The 14,441-nt window shown below is 38.4% G+C and overlaps 2 protein-coding genes across 2 annotated transcripts; both read left to right on the top strand.

The window, feature by feature from the left end:
* Window positions 1–1,179: 1,179 nt before the first annotated feature.
* Window positions 1,180–4,786, top strand: tspan34a (tetraspanin 34a). Its single transcript, XM_007551624.2, has 8 exons — window positions 1,180–1,287; window positions 2,506–2,577; window positions 3,006–3,221; window positions 3,358–3,432; window positions 3,548–3,655; window positions 3,760–3,888; window positions 3,991–4,083; window positions 4,220–4,786. Exons 2-8 carry the CDS (start codon window positions 2,521–2,523, stop codon window positions 4,271–4,273), a joined length of 732 nt encoding a protein of 243 aa, XP_007551686.1. The 5' UTR covers window positions 1,180–1,287; window positions 2,506–2,520; the 3' UTR covers window positions 4,274–4,786.
* Window positions 4,787–9,723: 4,937 nt separating this feature from the next.
* Window positions 9,724–13,348, top strand: dand5 (DAN domain family, member 5). Its single transcript, XM_016671226.1, has 2 exons — window positions 9,724–10,851; window positions 12,650–13,348. Exons 1-2 carry the CDS (start codon window positions 10,363–10,365, stop codon window positions 12,947–12,949), a joined length of 789 nt encoding a protein of 262 aa, XP_016526712.1. The 5' UTR covers window positions 9,724–10,362; the 3' UTR covers window positions 12,950–13,348.
* Window positions 13,349–14,441: the final 1,093 nt, after the last annotated feature.

The following is a 14,441-nucleotide window of genomic DNA, read 5'->3' as shown; positions in this document are numbered from 1 at the left end:
TTTGTGCCAAATTTAAAGTCACTATTTAATTTCACTTCCAGTTTAGTGACAGTGAGACTTAAAGGATTTCTTCCAAAATCAATCTGTATTTATACCCCTCCATCTTTTCTTTACGTCTAGTCAGACTCCCTGCCCCAGCTTAAGAAAAGCATCATGGTGTGTTCAAGGAGATTTACAGTGTTAGATTTCCACCACGCAGCATGAGGTTCAATACTGGCCTCATCTGAGCAGAGCTCCTTCTTCCACGTATTTGCTGTGTCCTCTACATGTCTTGTGACAAACTGTGAACACTATCCCTTCTGACTTTCTCTCAACAATGGCTTTCATCAACATGTTCTTCTTTAAAGGCCACGTGTGTTAAATACAGGTTTGTATTTGTTTGAACAATACTCCACTAGATGCTCAAAGCTTGGGCCAATGTTTTATAACATAACTTTGCTCTGAACGTCTCCAGAACTTTGTGTCCCATGGTCTTCATGAGCAATCCTCTGAGGCCTTCACAGAACAGCCACGTTTATACGGGGATGAAATTATCGACAGTCAGACTCCGTTCAGGTGATTTCTGAAGACAGTGGATTTCTCTAGATTTCTTTTAGAGCTACCAGAGCAAATGGGACTGGATATGAACGTATACGTCACACTTTTCAGATTTTTATTTGTGATAGATTTTCCTTCGACTTCACAATTGTATATTGTCTTATTTGTTTTAGTTTGAGGCATTTTTACCAACACCAAACGTGTTCGGTCAAATAGTCGTAAGCGTTATACTTCTGTGAGATGTCTCTGTCTCATTTCTCCACCTTGTTCGCTGCTCTGGTTGCAGTTTCATTTATCATTTATCTTGGCATGAAATAAAACAATCAAGCTCTTCATTTATTACAAAATGTTTCCATGACGTATTCACATCACTAATTAACCTCTGATGCAAGTTGTCAAGTCATATGACTTTTTCCTAAAGGCTCTCTACTTTTCATTCATTGGAGTTTTAATTCAAAATCAAATTGTCTTAAATGTTAGAGTTGCTCAACATGCTGTTTGAAGTTAGTTTGATCATGAATTGTTTGGAAACGTTTGGAACATGAAAGCATATTGAGGATGGACTTTGGTCATCAGGAATATATCTTTGTCATCCTATCAGATTAAAAACATTTCCTGATGACATATCGGGCACGAACTCCAGCTTACGTGCGTCTGTGTGAACGATATAAGGACGGCCACAAGCCTCGCTGAGTACACACTCCTGAAGCATCAGACCTCAACGGACACACAGTCATCTCAGCGGTACAGGTATGATCTTATGCTTTATTGCACCTTTTGCCAAAATACTTATCAGGGCAGAACTTAGACAGATTTGACTTTAAAAAAAAAAACAAAAGAAAAAAAAGTACATATAGGTACATTTTTGTCTAAAAAGTCAAAGAAGTGACGAATTCTGCCAACATTTTAGCCGTAGCCAGTATTTTATCCCATAGTTTGATCATTTGATGCAAGATTGTGCTTTTCAGTCGCAGACGTTCTTTTTATTATTTTCTCTTTTTTTATGCCATTTAGTCCCAACCAACTGAAGATCCAAAGTCCAATGCTGTTCTCTTAAACAGAAAGCACAAGAAAAAACAAACAAACAAAAAAACAAGTGAATTATCAAACTTTTACATTTTTCTTAAAAAGAAATGATAATATACAGCATGTACACTGGATAAAATAGCCCTCTTGTCTCCACTGAAGGCAGTCAGGCAAGCATTGGGTTTCCTGCTGTCACCTGAGTGTTTTATTGCCTGTTTTGATAAGGAAGGGCAAAAAAAAAAACTTCAATAACCATAAAACTGAGCTCAACCGGGAATAGGTAGAGGAATAAATTGGGCAATGATAGGTTCAAAGCTGAATGTGCGTTTTGTTTTTTTTTTGTTTTTTTTATGGTGCTTTTGTTCCAGGAAGATATCAAAGCGTTTTTGTTTTTTTTTAACAGAGTGCCATTTGGACCCATAAACCCTTGGAAACAGTTAATTAGAGAAAGTTAATGTCAGTCATCAACTCTGAGAAATCATGGCAACGCTTTCTCCACTGAAGAGAACATGAGCCACCACCTTTATATGCTCCCATAAATTACACTGGCACACTAGGAAGTTATATGAGCAATATGTAGAATGTGTTTAGACATAAGGGGAAAGGCTGCAGGTAAATTTTACATGCTGTGGTAAATCCGGGCTTAACGTACACCATTTACAGTCAAGTGACTTAAAATAAAGCATTGATTATTCAGCTTAATGCTTAAACCGAAACTGTGCCCCATGCGAGAAAGAAAAACTTGCAATATTTAAAGAAGATTAGAACCCTCCTCTCTGTTTTTTTTGTAGTTTGCCTAGGTTAATGTTTGACAGTGTAATCCTATTTGACGTTTTCTGTGTCCACCTGTGCCCCAACCTGTTCTTTTCAAGTAAAAAAAAAATTTATCTGTTCTGTTCATACTAATCTTTTTTTTTGTTTTTGTTTTCTTCTTTTCACCAGCCAAAATCAGCCAAGATGTGTTGCACAGGTTTCCTTAAAGTCATGATGTTCATCTTCAACGGTGGCATCTTTGTAAGTTGGGAAAAGAGAAAAAGCGTTACTTCTTTTCTGTGAAACTTCTTCTCTTGTGTAAACTGTAGCGGATGACACCACCCACTGTCAGCAACACTATGATACGGCATCATTTAACCATCATTTTCGTATTTCATCCTGTGGAAGATATTCATCGAAATCTGATCTGGTTGAGAAGTTAAAAATGTGCTTTTCCACAAAATTAGGTGGTATGCTGAAGAGAAAACATGACAAATCCTGCCATTAACTCTTTGATATGACAAAATCCTCAAACAAATACCACATTTGATAAGAATAATTATTGAGTAATAATTTAGAATAGTTTGATTTTCCCAGCATGTCCAGGAGGATGATCATCATTTACATGTTCTCTCACTGTTTGCTTGTTTTTGCTCTTCTAATGCTCTTGTTTCTCTTTGCTCGTTCAGTTGGCAGGTTTGGTCATTTTGGGAGTTGGTATATGGGTGACGGTGGACAGCGACTCTTTGCTGAATTTGGTGGAGAAAGTGGTCGATTTGCCAGATGAGGTCTTCAAGCTGAACTATGTAGGCTATATGCTGATCGGAGTGGGCGCTGTGCTTTTGATCATTGGCTTTCTGGGATGCTGCGGCGCCGTCAAAGAGAGCAGGTGTATGCTGCTGACGGTGGGTAATCGTTACTATTGCCACACTTACGTAGAATATAAATTTAACTGCTGTAAAGAAAAAGATTTATAATATGTAAAACAATTCATTTTCGCTAATTTCTTTAAAACATATTATATTGTTTGCCCCCCTTTAGTTCTTCAGTCTTGTGCTGATCATCTTCATCGTCGAGGTTGCAGGGGGTATCGTGCTGTTCGTCTTCACCGATGAGGTAAGAGATTGTGGAACGTAATCCAGGACGTTCCTGATTTTACATTTTACAGATCAGATCTTTTTGTTTTAAAGCAAATAACAACAATGTGTTACTTTTGATTTTTCATTCTCAGGTTGATCAAATCTTCAACAATTTAGAGAATGATGTAATAACAGATATTCAAGCAAACTATGGAAAAGATCCAGGCATGACCGAACTCTGGAATATAACCATGGAGCAGGTACTGAATATACTTCTTTTATCAGCCATTTATTTATTGTAGTACAATATATTCCACTCAGGCAATGAAGGAGATGTGTAATTATATTTTTTATGTATCTTCAGTTTCATTGCTGTGGTTACAAGAACTACACAGATTTTTATGGCTCCCCTTTTAACATCGGAGGTGAATACCCCCCACCATGCTGCCACTCTAGCACAGGACCATGCACTTCAGATTTAGCACGTATATCGGTATGAAACCAACTCATTTCTGTTTCAGCTTCTTATTCAAATACAAAGGAGATCTACCTCTCAGGTCTGTTCCTCATGTGAAACCCAATGTTTCCCTTTCAGAACGTTAAAGGCTGCTTTGTTAAGCTGGTGGAGCTGTTGGAGGAAAACTCTATTATCATTGCTGGTGTAGCTATTGGAATAGCTTCCCTTGAGGTAAATCAGTATTTAATTTGATTTATGTTTGACTATTTTTTTTTTATTATTCTAAATGTACCGAGTAGAGATTTTTAAACATGTTTGGAATGCTACTGAATTTGATCAACCAATAATGAATTTTATTTGTTTACAGATCGCTGCCATGGTGGTTTCTATGGTTCTCTACTGCAATGCTGGCAAAAAGTGAAAGTGATTTGCCCTGGGGATGATAAAAAAAGATATTGTGGTTTTTTTTGCTATAAAAAAAATCACCTTTTATGTAGAAAGTTTTCCTGATATTTAATTCAAGCAGGTTGATTCAAACATGAACAGATTACACTCTTTTTGCAGTGTTGTCATTCTTTACGAGCACTAAAATATGGAAGGAATACTAATATGTTGTGCATTTTTAAAACCTTTGGTTTATATTTATAATGCGACTTATTTAAAGTTCTAGGAAGTCTTTACCTCCACTGACGTTGTTTGTGCTGATGTATTCCACATTGAGATGTAATGATGCACACTGAGGTGACTTCTGCTGAGCTTTTATGTCTGCTTTATGTTACTCACATTTATGGCAATAATAGAATGCATTTATTTTGTATTTTTTTAATTATGTAGGGACGTCGAATGAAACTTTGTCTTGTTTGAGAAATGTGATTTATTTTGTTTTTGTAACATGTTTGTGCAGTTTTGTGCAATAAACATGAAGAACAGAACACATTCGTTGAGAAAGGTGTGATTTCTGAGGTTGTTAGTAAGATATCTTCCAACTGCTGCACATGTTTGATTTTGCACAAGACAAGCAATTAACTTAATAATTTTGCAGATAAAAGGCCGACCTCTTGCTGAAGTTTCACATAAATCCACTTGCTACCAGTATGATTTTTATATTCAAGATTTTAGGATTTTAGTGAGACACTTGGACCATTCTTTTTGACTTATGACTCTACAACCATGTTTGAATTTATTGTGGATCTTCTCAAATCCACACCTGGTTAAAATTATACAGATAGGTTACCATACATTTCCACCAGTATTCGGCAAATTATTTATTATGGACTTCTACTTTAATAACGGTGTTGTTCCAGTTCACGTATCAAGACCCAGTTCTAAATTCAGTTCACCCAGGTTAAGAGTTATTTTTTCTGAACTAATTTCCCAGCTCCAATACGATGTAGTTTTCCTCCAGGAGTTAGATAATCCATCTGTAAAGCTTTCTTGCTTATGCTTAATCAAAAACTATCTAAGAAGGGTTTATGTTAAGGGCGTTTTAGAAGTTTGATATCAGCCTGCTTTTTCTATGCTGAAATTTTTGGAAGGAAAAGAAATTGGCCAGGATGTGTGAAAGCAGCTGTGAGATGATGGGACTCTGGTGTCACTGTTCACCCTGAACTGAGTTTAGCATCAACATGGGATGAAGAGATGTCAGCTGAAAAGCGTCTGCTCCAAAAACATTTTCCAAAATATATGAAACTTGCAGATTTCCAAAAGGGCATGGCAAAGACTGAGCTCAAGACCGAGCCTTTAGGCCTCAGTATTATGAAAGTTTTGGCAGATTTAACATGAGGAGGACGTCACGTTAAATCTCTCATGTTCTCCTGGACGTTCCATTTTTACAAAAAAGGAAGACAAGGTCAAATTAGTGCAAATGTGCATAGTATTGATCTGGACACTGTTAAGTGTTCATCAGAGAAGCAGCCTGGGGGAGGAAACTGTCTCTGTGGCGGCTGTTTTTATGTAAATAGCACTCTGCAACGCCGGCCTGAAGGTAAACGACAAAGCAGTTTGTATCCAGGATGTGAGGAGTCTCCAGAGATGCTAGCTGCTCTTTCCCTGACCCCAGACCTGTACATGTCCTGGATTAAAGGATGGTCAGCCCTGATGATTTTCTCTGCAGACCTAATTGTGTGTTGCAGTCTGGTCCGGTCATGTTTTTGCAAACGAGCCAAACCTCACAGTGACAGAGAAACACAGGACAGACAGAATAGTGGCATTGTAGAAGGCGATCAGCAGCACATGTGGCGGGTTGTACTGCTTCTTGACGTGCGTCGGGAAGTAAAGTCTCAACTGGGCCTTTGTTCCAAACTGTGGTGGGGGAACCATCTCAAGATGTGGTTTTAAAACTATTAAAGTTGCTGCAAGTACAGCCATCACTCTGAAAATCACATCTTTATTTGTTTCTTTAAATGTACCAATTTAGACTCCATACATGCTACTTATCAGTGTATGTAAACTTCTGCTCAGCACAATAATTACTGAAGAAAATACCTGGAATCCTTTTACCAAAACATCAATCCTGTTTCTCTGATATTAGATTATCTCATGCACAATGCATACCATGTTTACTGTACCATAGTCAGTGTACTAAAACTTGAAACTGATGTGGAAAGACTTACAGTTTTCCACAGTATAATATAATTATGCCAGACACTCAACACACTGAGGTCAGGGAAGCAAAGGGCACTTTGAGGTGAAAGCGCGGACGTCGTGTAGATTGTTGATTAGATTTCCAACTCCTCCTATCTTTAGGACTACAGTTAACCACTGAGCATAATCATTGTGACATAGGTCAGCTCTTTCCACATGGTCCATAAATAACAAGTAAACACAGTAAAATGACTAAGCAGAAATGGAGGAGCACATTCCATCAATACTTTGTTGATGTGTTACCATGTTTTTATTTTTTCTGTGCGATTGTATTTCATACATTTATGTTGAACTGACTAAAGGTTTTATTCTTGGATTATGTTACATGTATCTGGATGGAGCCACTTCTTGCAGTGTTATGCTAATTTGTCAAATGCAAGTTAAAGAGATTTTTATGTTATTATTGTTGTTGTTGTCATGCATGCATTATTTCAAAATTAAGCAGACAAGCTTTTATAGTCTGCTGTCGACTTGTTATTCTGCTTGAATTTTTCTTTCTTTAGTTTTTCTATATTTGATTGGATTCATTTATAAATACCACTAAAATATTTCTGCACTTTTTCTGCCCCATATCATCACACTCCCACCTCTATGCACTACCTTCCATTTTTTGGTGATCTGACTGTGTGCTTGTTGAATCTGCCGTCAGCTTTTTTTGTGTTTATTAAAATTAGATACTGTGTTTCAAGACCGGGGGGAAGGGGCGGAGTGACAAAACAAGTTCAAATCAACATAATGCAACTGACACCGCAAAGCAGTGTGTGTTTCTGCATCATTTTCTGCTCCTATTTTAATTAACCCTCTGAGCCCTGTGTGTTGGCACAGCTGCACATGTGGCAGCTGATTAGTGCACTCGGCGCGGCTCATGAGCTCGGGCCCTGGCATTAGACGATATGAACCAACAGCTGTTTAATTGCGCGGGGAACGAAAAGGTGCATTTGATCAATATGGTCTCGCCAAATGGTCAGAAGTGTGTTCTAATTCACTTTATGCCGTGTGAGGTTAATTACTTTTAATACATTACCATTTACATTAGACACGGCTGATTACGTCGTACAGCATGCGCTGGCATTCGAGTGTGTTTTACTAGAGTCTGGTCAGTGGCGCTCCAAAAAGTTGCAGGCGGGGTTGTCACATGTTGAGCTGCTGATACCGGATCTTTCCACTCAAACAAATGCTATCTGGAGGGAGAGGTTGTAAATCAGAAAATAAATCCATCATGTGATGATCTCATCCTCCTTTTGCTCCTACCAGGCTTCAACTCTTCGCTTTTCAGGTACGAATGCAGGAAAAGAGCACAGGCTGCATCAAGGGAGGTACAGAGAGCTGATCCTGCTCACACTGAAACTTCTGAAGCAAAGTTCTCCATCAACCGTATCCAACTAGTTTGAAATCAGCTAGCAGATAGTGACGTATTTTCCTGTAAACTGTGGTGTCATATAGCAGGCTGTATCTCACATAGGACATAATAAGGAAGTCTTTTATATCCTGTTTATAAGTATTCTGACAAAGGTGGCTGTCTGAGTTAACTTTAATGTTTCTCTAAAAGTTAAACTTTTATGTGTCACTTTCTTCACACACTCAGGCCTATTATTATTATTATTTTTGCCCCGAGCAGCTTTCTCTTCACAGTTAACACCTTGGTCCTTTTTATATGGCTTTATTGACTGCTTTCCCTTACAGGAAGTTGTGCAGAATAAACTCGGTACACCTAAAAGAAAGAAAGGCTTTGTCAAACTTTGCCACCTTGTTATCGAACTGACCTTACTCTTTACTCCTTCAATGTTTCACTGGTGGAAATATGGTATGATTTACCACTGCTCTCTCTAAACCTATGCAGGAACAGACACTGTTTTATTGGATTTGGATTTTACAGCAGGTTTTTCATCATTTTTATTACAATCATTTCTCCCTCTCTTTTTTTTTAATTCTTTGTAACAGAGAAAAACTATTAGAAAGCCACTAAAAGTGATACTTCTGGCCATCAGCAGTGGAAAGGAAAGGAAATAGTTTGTAAACAGTGCCCTCTTGTGGTTGAAACATCTTTCATCAAATGTGGTAGATTATCATATCGGGCACACAAATAAAGTGGATATAAAATAGTGTACCATCACTTGGTAGAAAGTTAGGTTTTTTCTTGTCTTGTACATGAGAACGTCAAACACTCCTTTCCTTATAAAACTGTCAGCTAATCAGCCAGCGTGTGATCACGTCACGGACGACGGGGCACAGTGAGGCCTAATGACAGGGGGAGAGGCTCAGAAGCGACCTTTGGGAATAAAGAACAGGACACGGCTTGTTTGCACAGGGAACATAAACTCATCATGGCTTCACAAACAAAGTTAACAGGAGCCTCTGCCAGAGGAGCCGAATTGTTCAACGGCAACGACCCGGCACCAACAGTTTTAAGCTTCCACTTTTAAAATAGGTTTTTTTTTTTTTTTTTTACCATTTGGTGATTGGGGAATGATCAATTTATTCAACATATGACACAATCTTTGCTTTCTTCTGCAGACAAATGTTTTACATTATTTCGTTGTTGTTTTTTTTTTTAATTAAACACATAAAAATACAATGAAATAGCTAAAATTGTTTCGTCTTAAAAGGGTTTGATTTCTTTAGAAAATAAATGAAGATGAAAATAAATTAGCACAGTAAAACCAACAGGTTTCCTGTTTTTTTTCCCCCCACAACCTTAGAGAATTGCAGTAGATCTCAAAAGCATTCTATGATAGAGAATTGTTTAGGAAACTTTTTTTCAATTTGGTCTAGCTTGCAGCTTTAAGAGCATCAGCGAGCTATTACTGCTCAAATGTATTAACATGATACAAAAAAAAACAGTTCCACAGCATTTTATTCATACTTTGGCAGCATGAAGTGGAAAAACATATGGAGACAATCTGAAGTGAACATGTCCCCAAAACCAAAGAAAAAATAAGACAAATTTGGGATTTTTATGAGGGGAATGAATTTATAACCTGCTCCAAATGCTGGACAGTCAAAAGAGAATTCATATTTTTAAAAACAAGGAGTCCCAGCACACATCAAGAGCAACGACAGAGTGGCTTCATCTGAAGAAAATAAATTACAGTTCTGGAACGGACGATACATCCAGAATTAAGTGCAACAGGAAATCTTTAAGACTTACAGATTTGTTTGCTTGTTTTTATACACCTAATCTAATAATATGAATTTCATTACATCATAAAAAAAAACCCTGATGTTTTAACTGGACCATGTACATCTTTTAATCACTCACCATGTCCGGAAGCCTGGTAGCAAAAATTGGAACTTTTACTGGAAAAATCTTAACCTTACCTCCATCTAGTAGAACTTAAGATTGAAGCTGGCCTGTCTGCTGTCAGGTTCGATCCTGTGCATGAAAGGTTTTACTCTGCGTGTGCTTTTGTTGAACTTTCTGGGTTAACTTGGTTTCAGTGGCTAAAACAAACCGAAGCCACACTTACAACCTAATAAAAGTCTAGAGTCGGTCCAGACGTTATCATTTCTCAAATCTCACACATCTGAATCCCCGTTCAGATGTTTTTATGATTGCTGGGGGGTTTTTTAACACTTATCTTGAAACAGAGGCCCTCTCTGTGTGGTAACCATGGCCCGGGGCTGTAAGCTTGGTGCGATGTCTGGTCCGGTGTGGGAATTGCGACACCTTCCTTGCGTTGTAAAGCAGGTGAGAACTGGCGGCCGCCTACATAAGAAGACTCCCTCCACCACAATTACAAAGCGCTGACAGCAAGGTTGCCGTTTGGAACCTTGGACCATCATCCTGGTTTTCTCTACTGAGATTTTGTCTTTGTGTTAAAATCTGCTGTACTTCTACAGCTGATTCAACTGTGTCTCCGCTCAAAAATGATGTCTTTTTTTCAGATTATGGCTTTCCTCATCAGCCTGGTCATTCTGCCCGCCTCGGCGGCCTCAGCTTTTATTTTTCCCTATAATTCTCTTCTGAGAGAGTCCAGAGGTGAAGCTGAATCGTCGGGTGGTGGAGCTGGCCAAGCGGAGCAGGGAACGGTCAAGGTTGTCCAGCTGGACCCTCGTAACCTGGTCAGTTCGGCGTTCTTCAGGAGAGGACTCACTCAGAGGGGAGCTCCTTCCCACGCCTCCAGACTGTCCTTCCCTGCCTTTCTGTCTCGCGGCCGCCCAGGTCCTGCCCAAGCCCCCAAGGACCCTGTAAGTCCACTGCGCCACCTGCGCCCTCAACGACCCGCAGAGGCAGATCTGAAGAAGAAACAGGGACTGCAGATGTGGCAGAAGGTCATGGATAAAGGAGGGAAGGTGTCACTGCCTGTTAACCTGAAGGATACTAAGCAAACATGCACTGCAGTGCCGTTTACTCAGGTAAGAAAGTTTCCTTTTAATGACTTAGAAATATTTTCAAAAAGTTTATTTCAGTTATTCAACAGAGTGAAACTCAGACACACAGTGGACACACACTTTTATTTGGATGATTCTGGTTTACAGCAAACAAGTTCCTCAAAAAAGTTGAATGATGTAAAACACCAATAAAATCATTTTATCATTAAAAAAAAGTCATTTATGTCAATCTACATGGGGATGGATGCTGACGTAAACACAAGTTTCCCCCCGGCAGAAAGTTAATACACAAGAAGCTTAAACCGCAAAATTCACAGCTGAGTATGTTGGATGTTAAAAAGCAAAACAGCATTCATTTAGTTTTTTTTTCAGAGTTTACATCAACAACATTTTTTTTTTCAGATTAAAACTGGATGATAATAAAAAAAAATCAGTCTTCCAAAATTGAAACAAACACTCCTGCTCCCCGCTGCTCCCCAAACTCTTAGCACTTAATTGAGCAAGTAGTCAAAATATTCCAAGGAGAGATGGGACATTCCTTCCTGAAGCAGAAATTTGCATCACATAAACAGATGCAATAACTTGCCTGTATGTGTTGAGTAACAATTGTCAATCCTTCAGGGTAAGTACATTTTATGTTTATTTAAAGGGAACAGAAATATGATGTGTAATGCACCCTGCAGACAACAAAATTATGTAATCGTTATATACTTTCAAAATATCATAATAATACAGCGTATAGTTTTATATGCCAAAGTGACAGATATTTACAAGTACATGAATCTTCAAACATATCTTGGATTATTCTGCTGAATAAGTTGATTAACTTAATTACGTCAAAATTCTATAGTATATACTGAGAACTAAAGTGAAATAAAAACTATAATTTTTCAGTATAACTTTCTAAATAAAAAAAGCAATTTTGCTCTATATTTTCTTCTAAAATAAAAGTAAAGCACTGGCATTAATTAAAGCACACATTTAATTAATGTGTGCTTTAATTAAAAAGCACACATTAATTAATTAATTAATTAATGTCGGTAGAGCTAAATATGTTGAATTGCTTCCTTTGTGCCACTGATAAATTATTATTATAAATTATTATCAATAACTATCAATAATATGAAACACAGCATCTTGGAGCAATACAAATTAAACAGCACAGTCCGTTGAAATTATCTGGAGATTTGCAAAAGCAGCTCCTGCCGCTTTGTTTTGAAGCGAGCCCCTGCAAAATCACAGCTTTTCATGCGATCTGTTACACATTCTTCAGAGCACATCACAATTTATCACGGTCCTCACGATCTGGGAGGTTCATTTAAGCTGCAAGACATCCGCTGCACTTCGTGTGCTGTTCCTGCCTGCTGCTGGGGCTGCCAGTTTTCTGCTCGCTTTTCTTCAATCCCGCCACTGTCCCCAGCATCCCCTCGAGCTCAGAGGTCAGTGACCCTCTCAGCGTCCACTGACATGTCGAAGACGAATTCAGAGGGTGAAGATGAGCTCATCGCTTCATAGTACGTTGAGCAGCATGGCAACAGGACGATGAGATCAGAACTTATGCTACTGGCTAGTTAAGAAGTATTTCACATTTACAGCTGTGTTGTTTGACTGAAATACTGAGGTTCACGGTTTAGATCAAAACACAAACTTTTTGATGACACTCAAAATTTTTGAGAAGAACTTGAATGTAAAAACTAAAACTACAAATGTTTATTTTAAGGAGCTAAAATTACTTAAAGAGTCAACTTTTTGTTACGTGTGTTTACTCATAAGGCTGCCGCTTTGTTTATCCCAAACTCAGCCCTCTCTGTCTTCCTCCCAGCATGTGACGGCAGATGGATGCCAAACAGTGACAGTGTACAACAAGCTGTGCTTCGGCCAGTGCAGCTCGCTCTTTGTCCCGTCCGAGGGGGAGTTTGCCGATCCGAGTCCCGGGACGGGGGCCTTCCACCGTCGGGGCCCCTGCTCCCGCTGTGCCCCTTTCAAAGCTCAGACAGTCGCTGTGCCTCTGCGCTGTGGAGCCCAGGTCTGGGAGAAGAGAGTGATGGTGGTGGAGGAGTGCAAGTGTGAGACGGGCCGGGAGGAGAGGAGCGCCGAGGCTGCCGCTTACACCCACCTGTAACAGTCCCAGCTGCCAAAAGGACAAAACATTGGCATCCATGTCTGCAGTCAGATCAGCGTGAGATTGCTGCTAAAAATGGGGGGCAATTATTTTTCATCACATGTGCATTAAGTCCTCTCACATTTGTATGCAACTGTGTGTTCTGCTTTAGATTTGAACAAGTCTGAATGTGTCATTCAGAGTAAACTACTCTGGTGGAGTGTCCCACCGATGACTGTTGACAAATGACCTACTTTGGTCATGCCGAATTTTTTTTTATGTGATGTTCTTATGTTATAACAACCCAGAGTAAAAACAACTTGGTTGCAAAAATATATAATTTATTTAAGATGCCATTTTTATACACGGAAAGCAACAAGAACTTTAAAAATAATTTATGATTTTATTGAGGCTCTAGATAGCAAACGACATTATGCAGCTATTTCCATCATTATAGTATGTTGTATTTTTTTGCTTTGGATGTTGTGTGCTGACCATTCAAACCACTGTCAGATATATATATTTTTTATTTGTTAAAGTTTTCATAGGCATTTTGATTGTCTCAACTGTTGCACATGTCATTTGACTCCTCTTACAGTTAGTTCTTTTGTGACATTTAATAATGTATGAAATGTATTGTTGCTTTGACCTGTTGTCATTTTGGCCAGGACACCTGTGTAAATGAGACACTAGTTCTTATTGGGTCTTTCTTACCTAAATAATGTATTACCAAAAAAATACATATATAAAACATCTCAATTACACATACGGAGAAATGAGAGAACAATGGGAGACGATGTTGTCATCTGAAATTATTCCAGGTTGTATTCATAAAGTAATCATACAACTTTGTCTAATTATTGTGATCAATCACACTCGTAATAGTTAGTAATGTCAGCTTATTGTTATATCAACAACTTTTACATTGTAAATTTATGCACATTACAGACAGCTATCTCAAACATAGCATTATTTAAAAACCATCTGAGGAAATCCCCTGAGCAGCTAACCAAGAGCTACTAATCTGATTGGAGGGGAGCGATTCTGTCTTTTTTCGAGACAGATCGATGCACCGTCTGTCCCACTTGTGCCATCTAGTGGTGCAATTGTGCTACTGCATGACATTGCTCCAAAAAGTTCAAAACAGGTTCACGTCCTAAACTAAAATCACAAATAAACCAAACAAGTGTGACCACACTGTGTCGGGGTCACATTGTTGATTCCCTCTACTGGATTTGGGGTACATCCAGAGTGCCAGAGTAAATTAAGATCTTTAAATAGATTTTTGATCATTTTTATGAGTAAAAATGAAGCTAAAAACAGAAGAAATTAAGCACAAAAGTACTTTGGCTAATCCAAATGTTACTTTATTTTAATCATAATCAATTAACTATACTTAACCCCGTTAGAAGATAGAATTATGAATTATTTGGACATTCCTTGCCTTCTTAAATATGTTTTCTGTAAGTTATCACAATATTTCTTCATAATTTTGCTGGATTCCTTATTTTTG

This window comes from Poecilia formosa, unplaced genomic scaffold (assembly GCF_000485575.1).
Source record: "Poecilia formosa unplaced genomic scaffold, Poecilia_formosa-5.1.2 Scaffold43, whole genome shotgun sequence".
In the NCBI taxonomy this organism is placed as follows: Eukaryota; Metazoa; Chordata; class Actinopteri; order Cyprinodontiformes; family Poeciliidae; genus Poecilia; species Poecilia formosa.
This window is presented reverse-complemented; position numbering and strand designations above follow the sequence as displayed.

What these genes read in the sequence shown, in the direction of transcription:
- tspan34a (XM_007551624.2), top strand. Translation starts at nt 2,521, where the DNA reads ATGTGTTGCACAGGTTTCCTTAAAGTCATGATGTTCATCTTCAACGGT. An exon ending in TGTTCGTCTTCACCGATGAG is followed by an intron (nt 3,433 to 3,547) that starts GTAAGAGATTGT and finishes TTTCATTCTCAG; the next exon opens with GTTGATCAAATCTTCAACAA. An exon ending in CAGATTTAGCACGTATATCG is followed by an intron (nt 3,889 to 3,990) that starts GTATGAAACCAA and finishes TTTCCCTTTCAG; the next exon opens with AACGTTAAAGGCTGCTTTGT.
- dand5 (XM_016671226.1), top strand. Translation starts at nt 10,363, where the DNA reads ATGATGTCTTTTTTTCAGATTATGGCTTTCCTCATCAGCCTGGTCATT. An exon ending in CTGCAGTGCCGTTTACTCAG is followed by an intron (nt 10,852 to 12,649) that starts GTAAGAAAGTTT and finishes TCTTCCTCCCAG; the next exon opens with CATGTGACGGCAGATGGATG.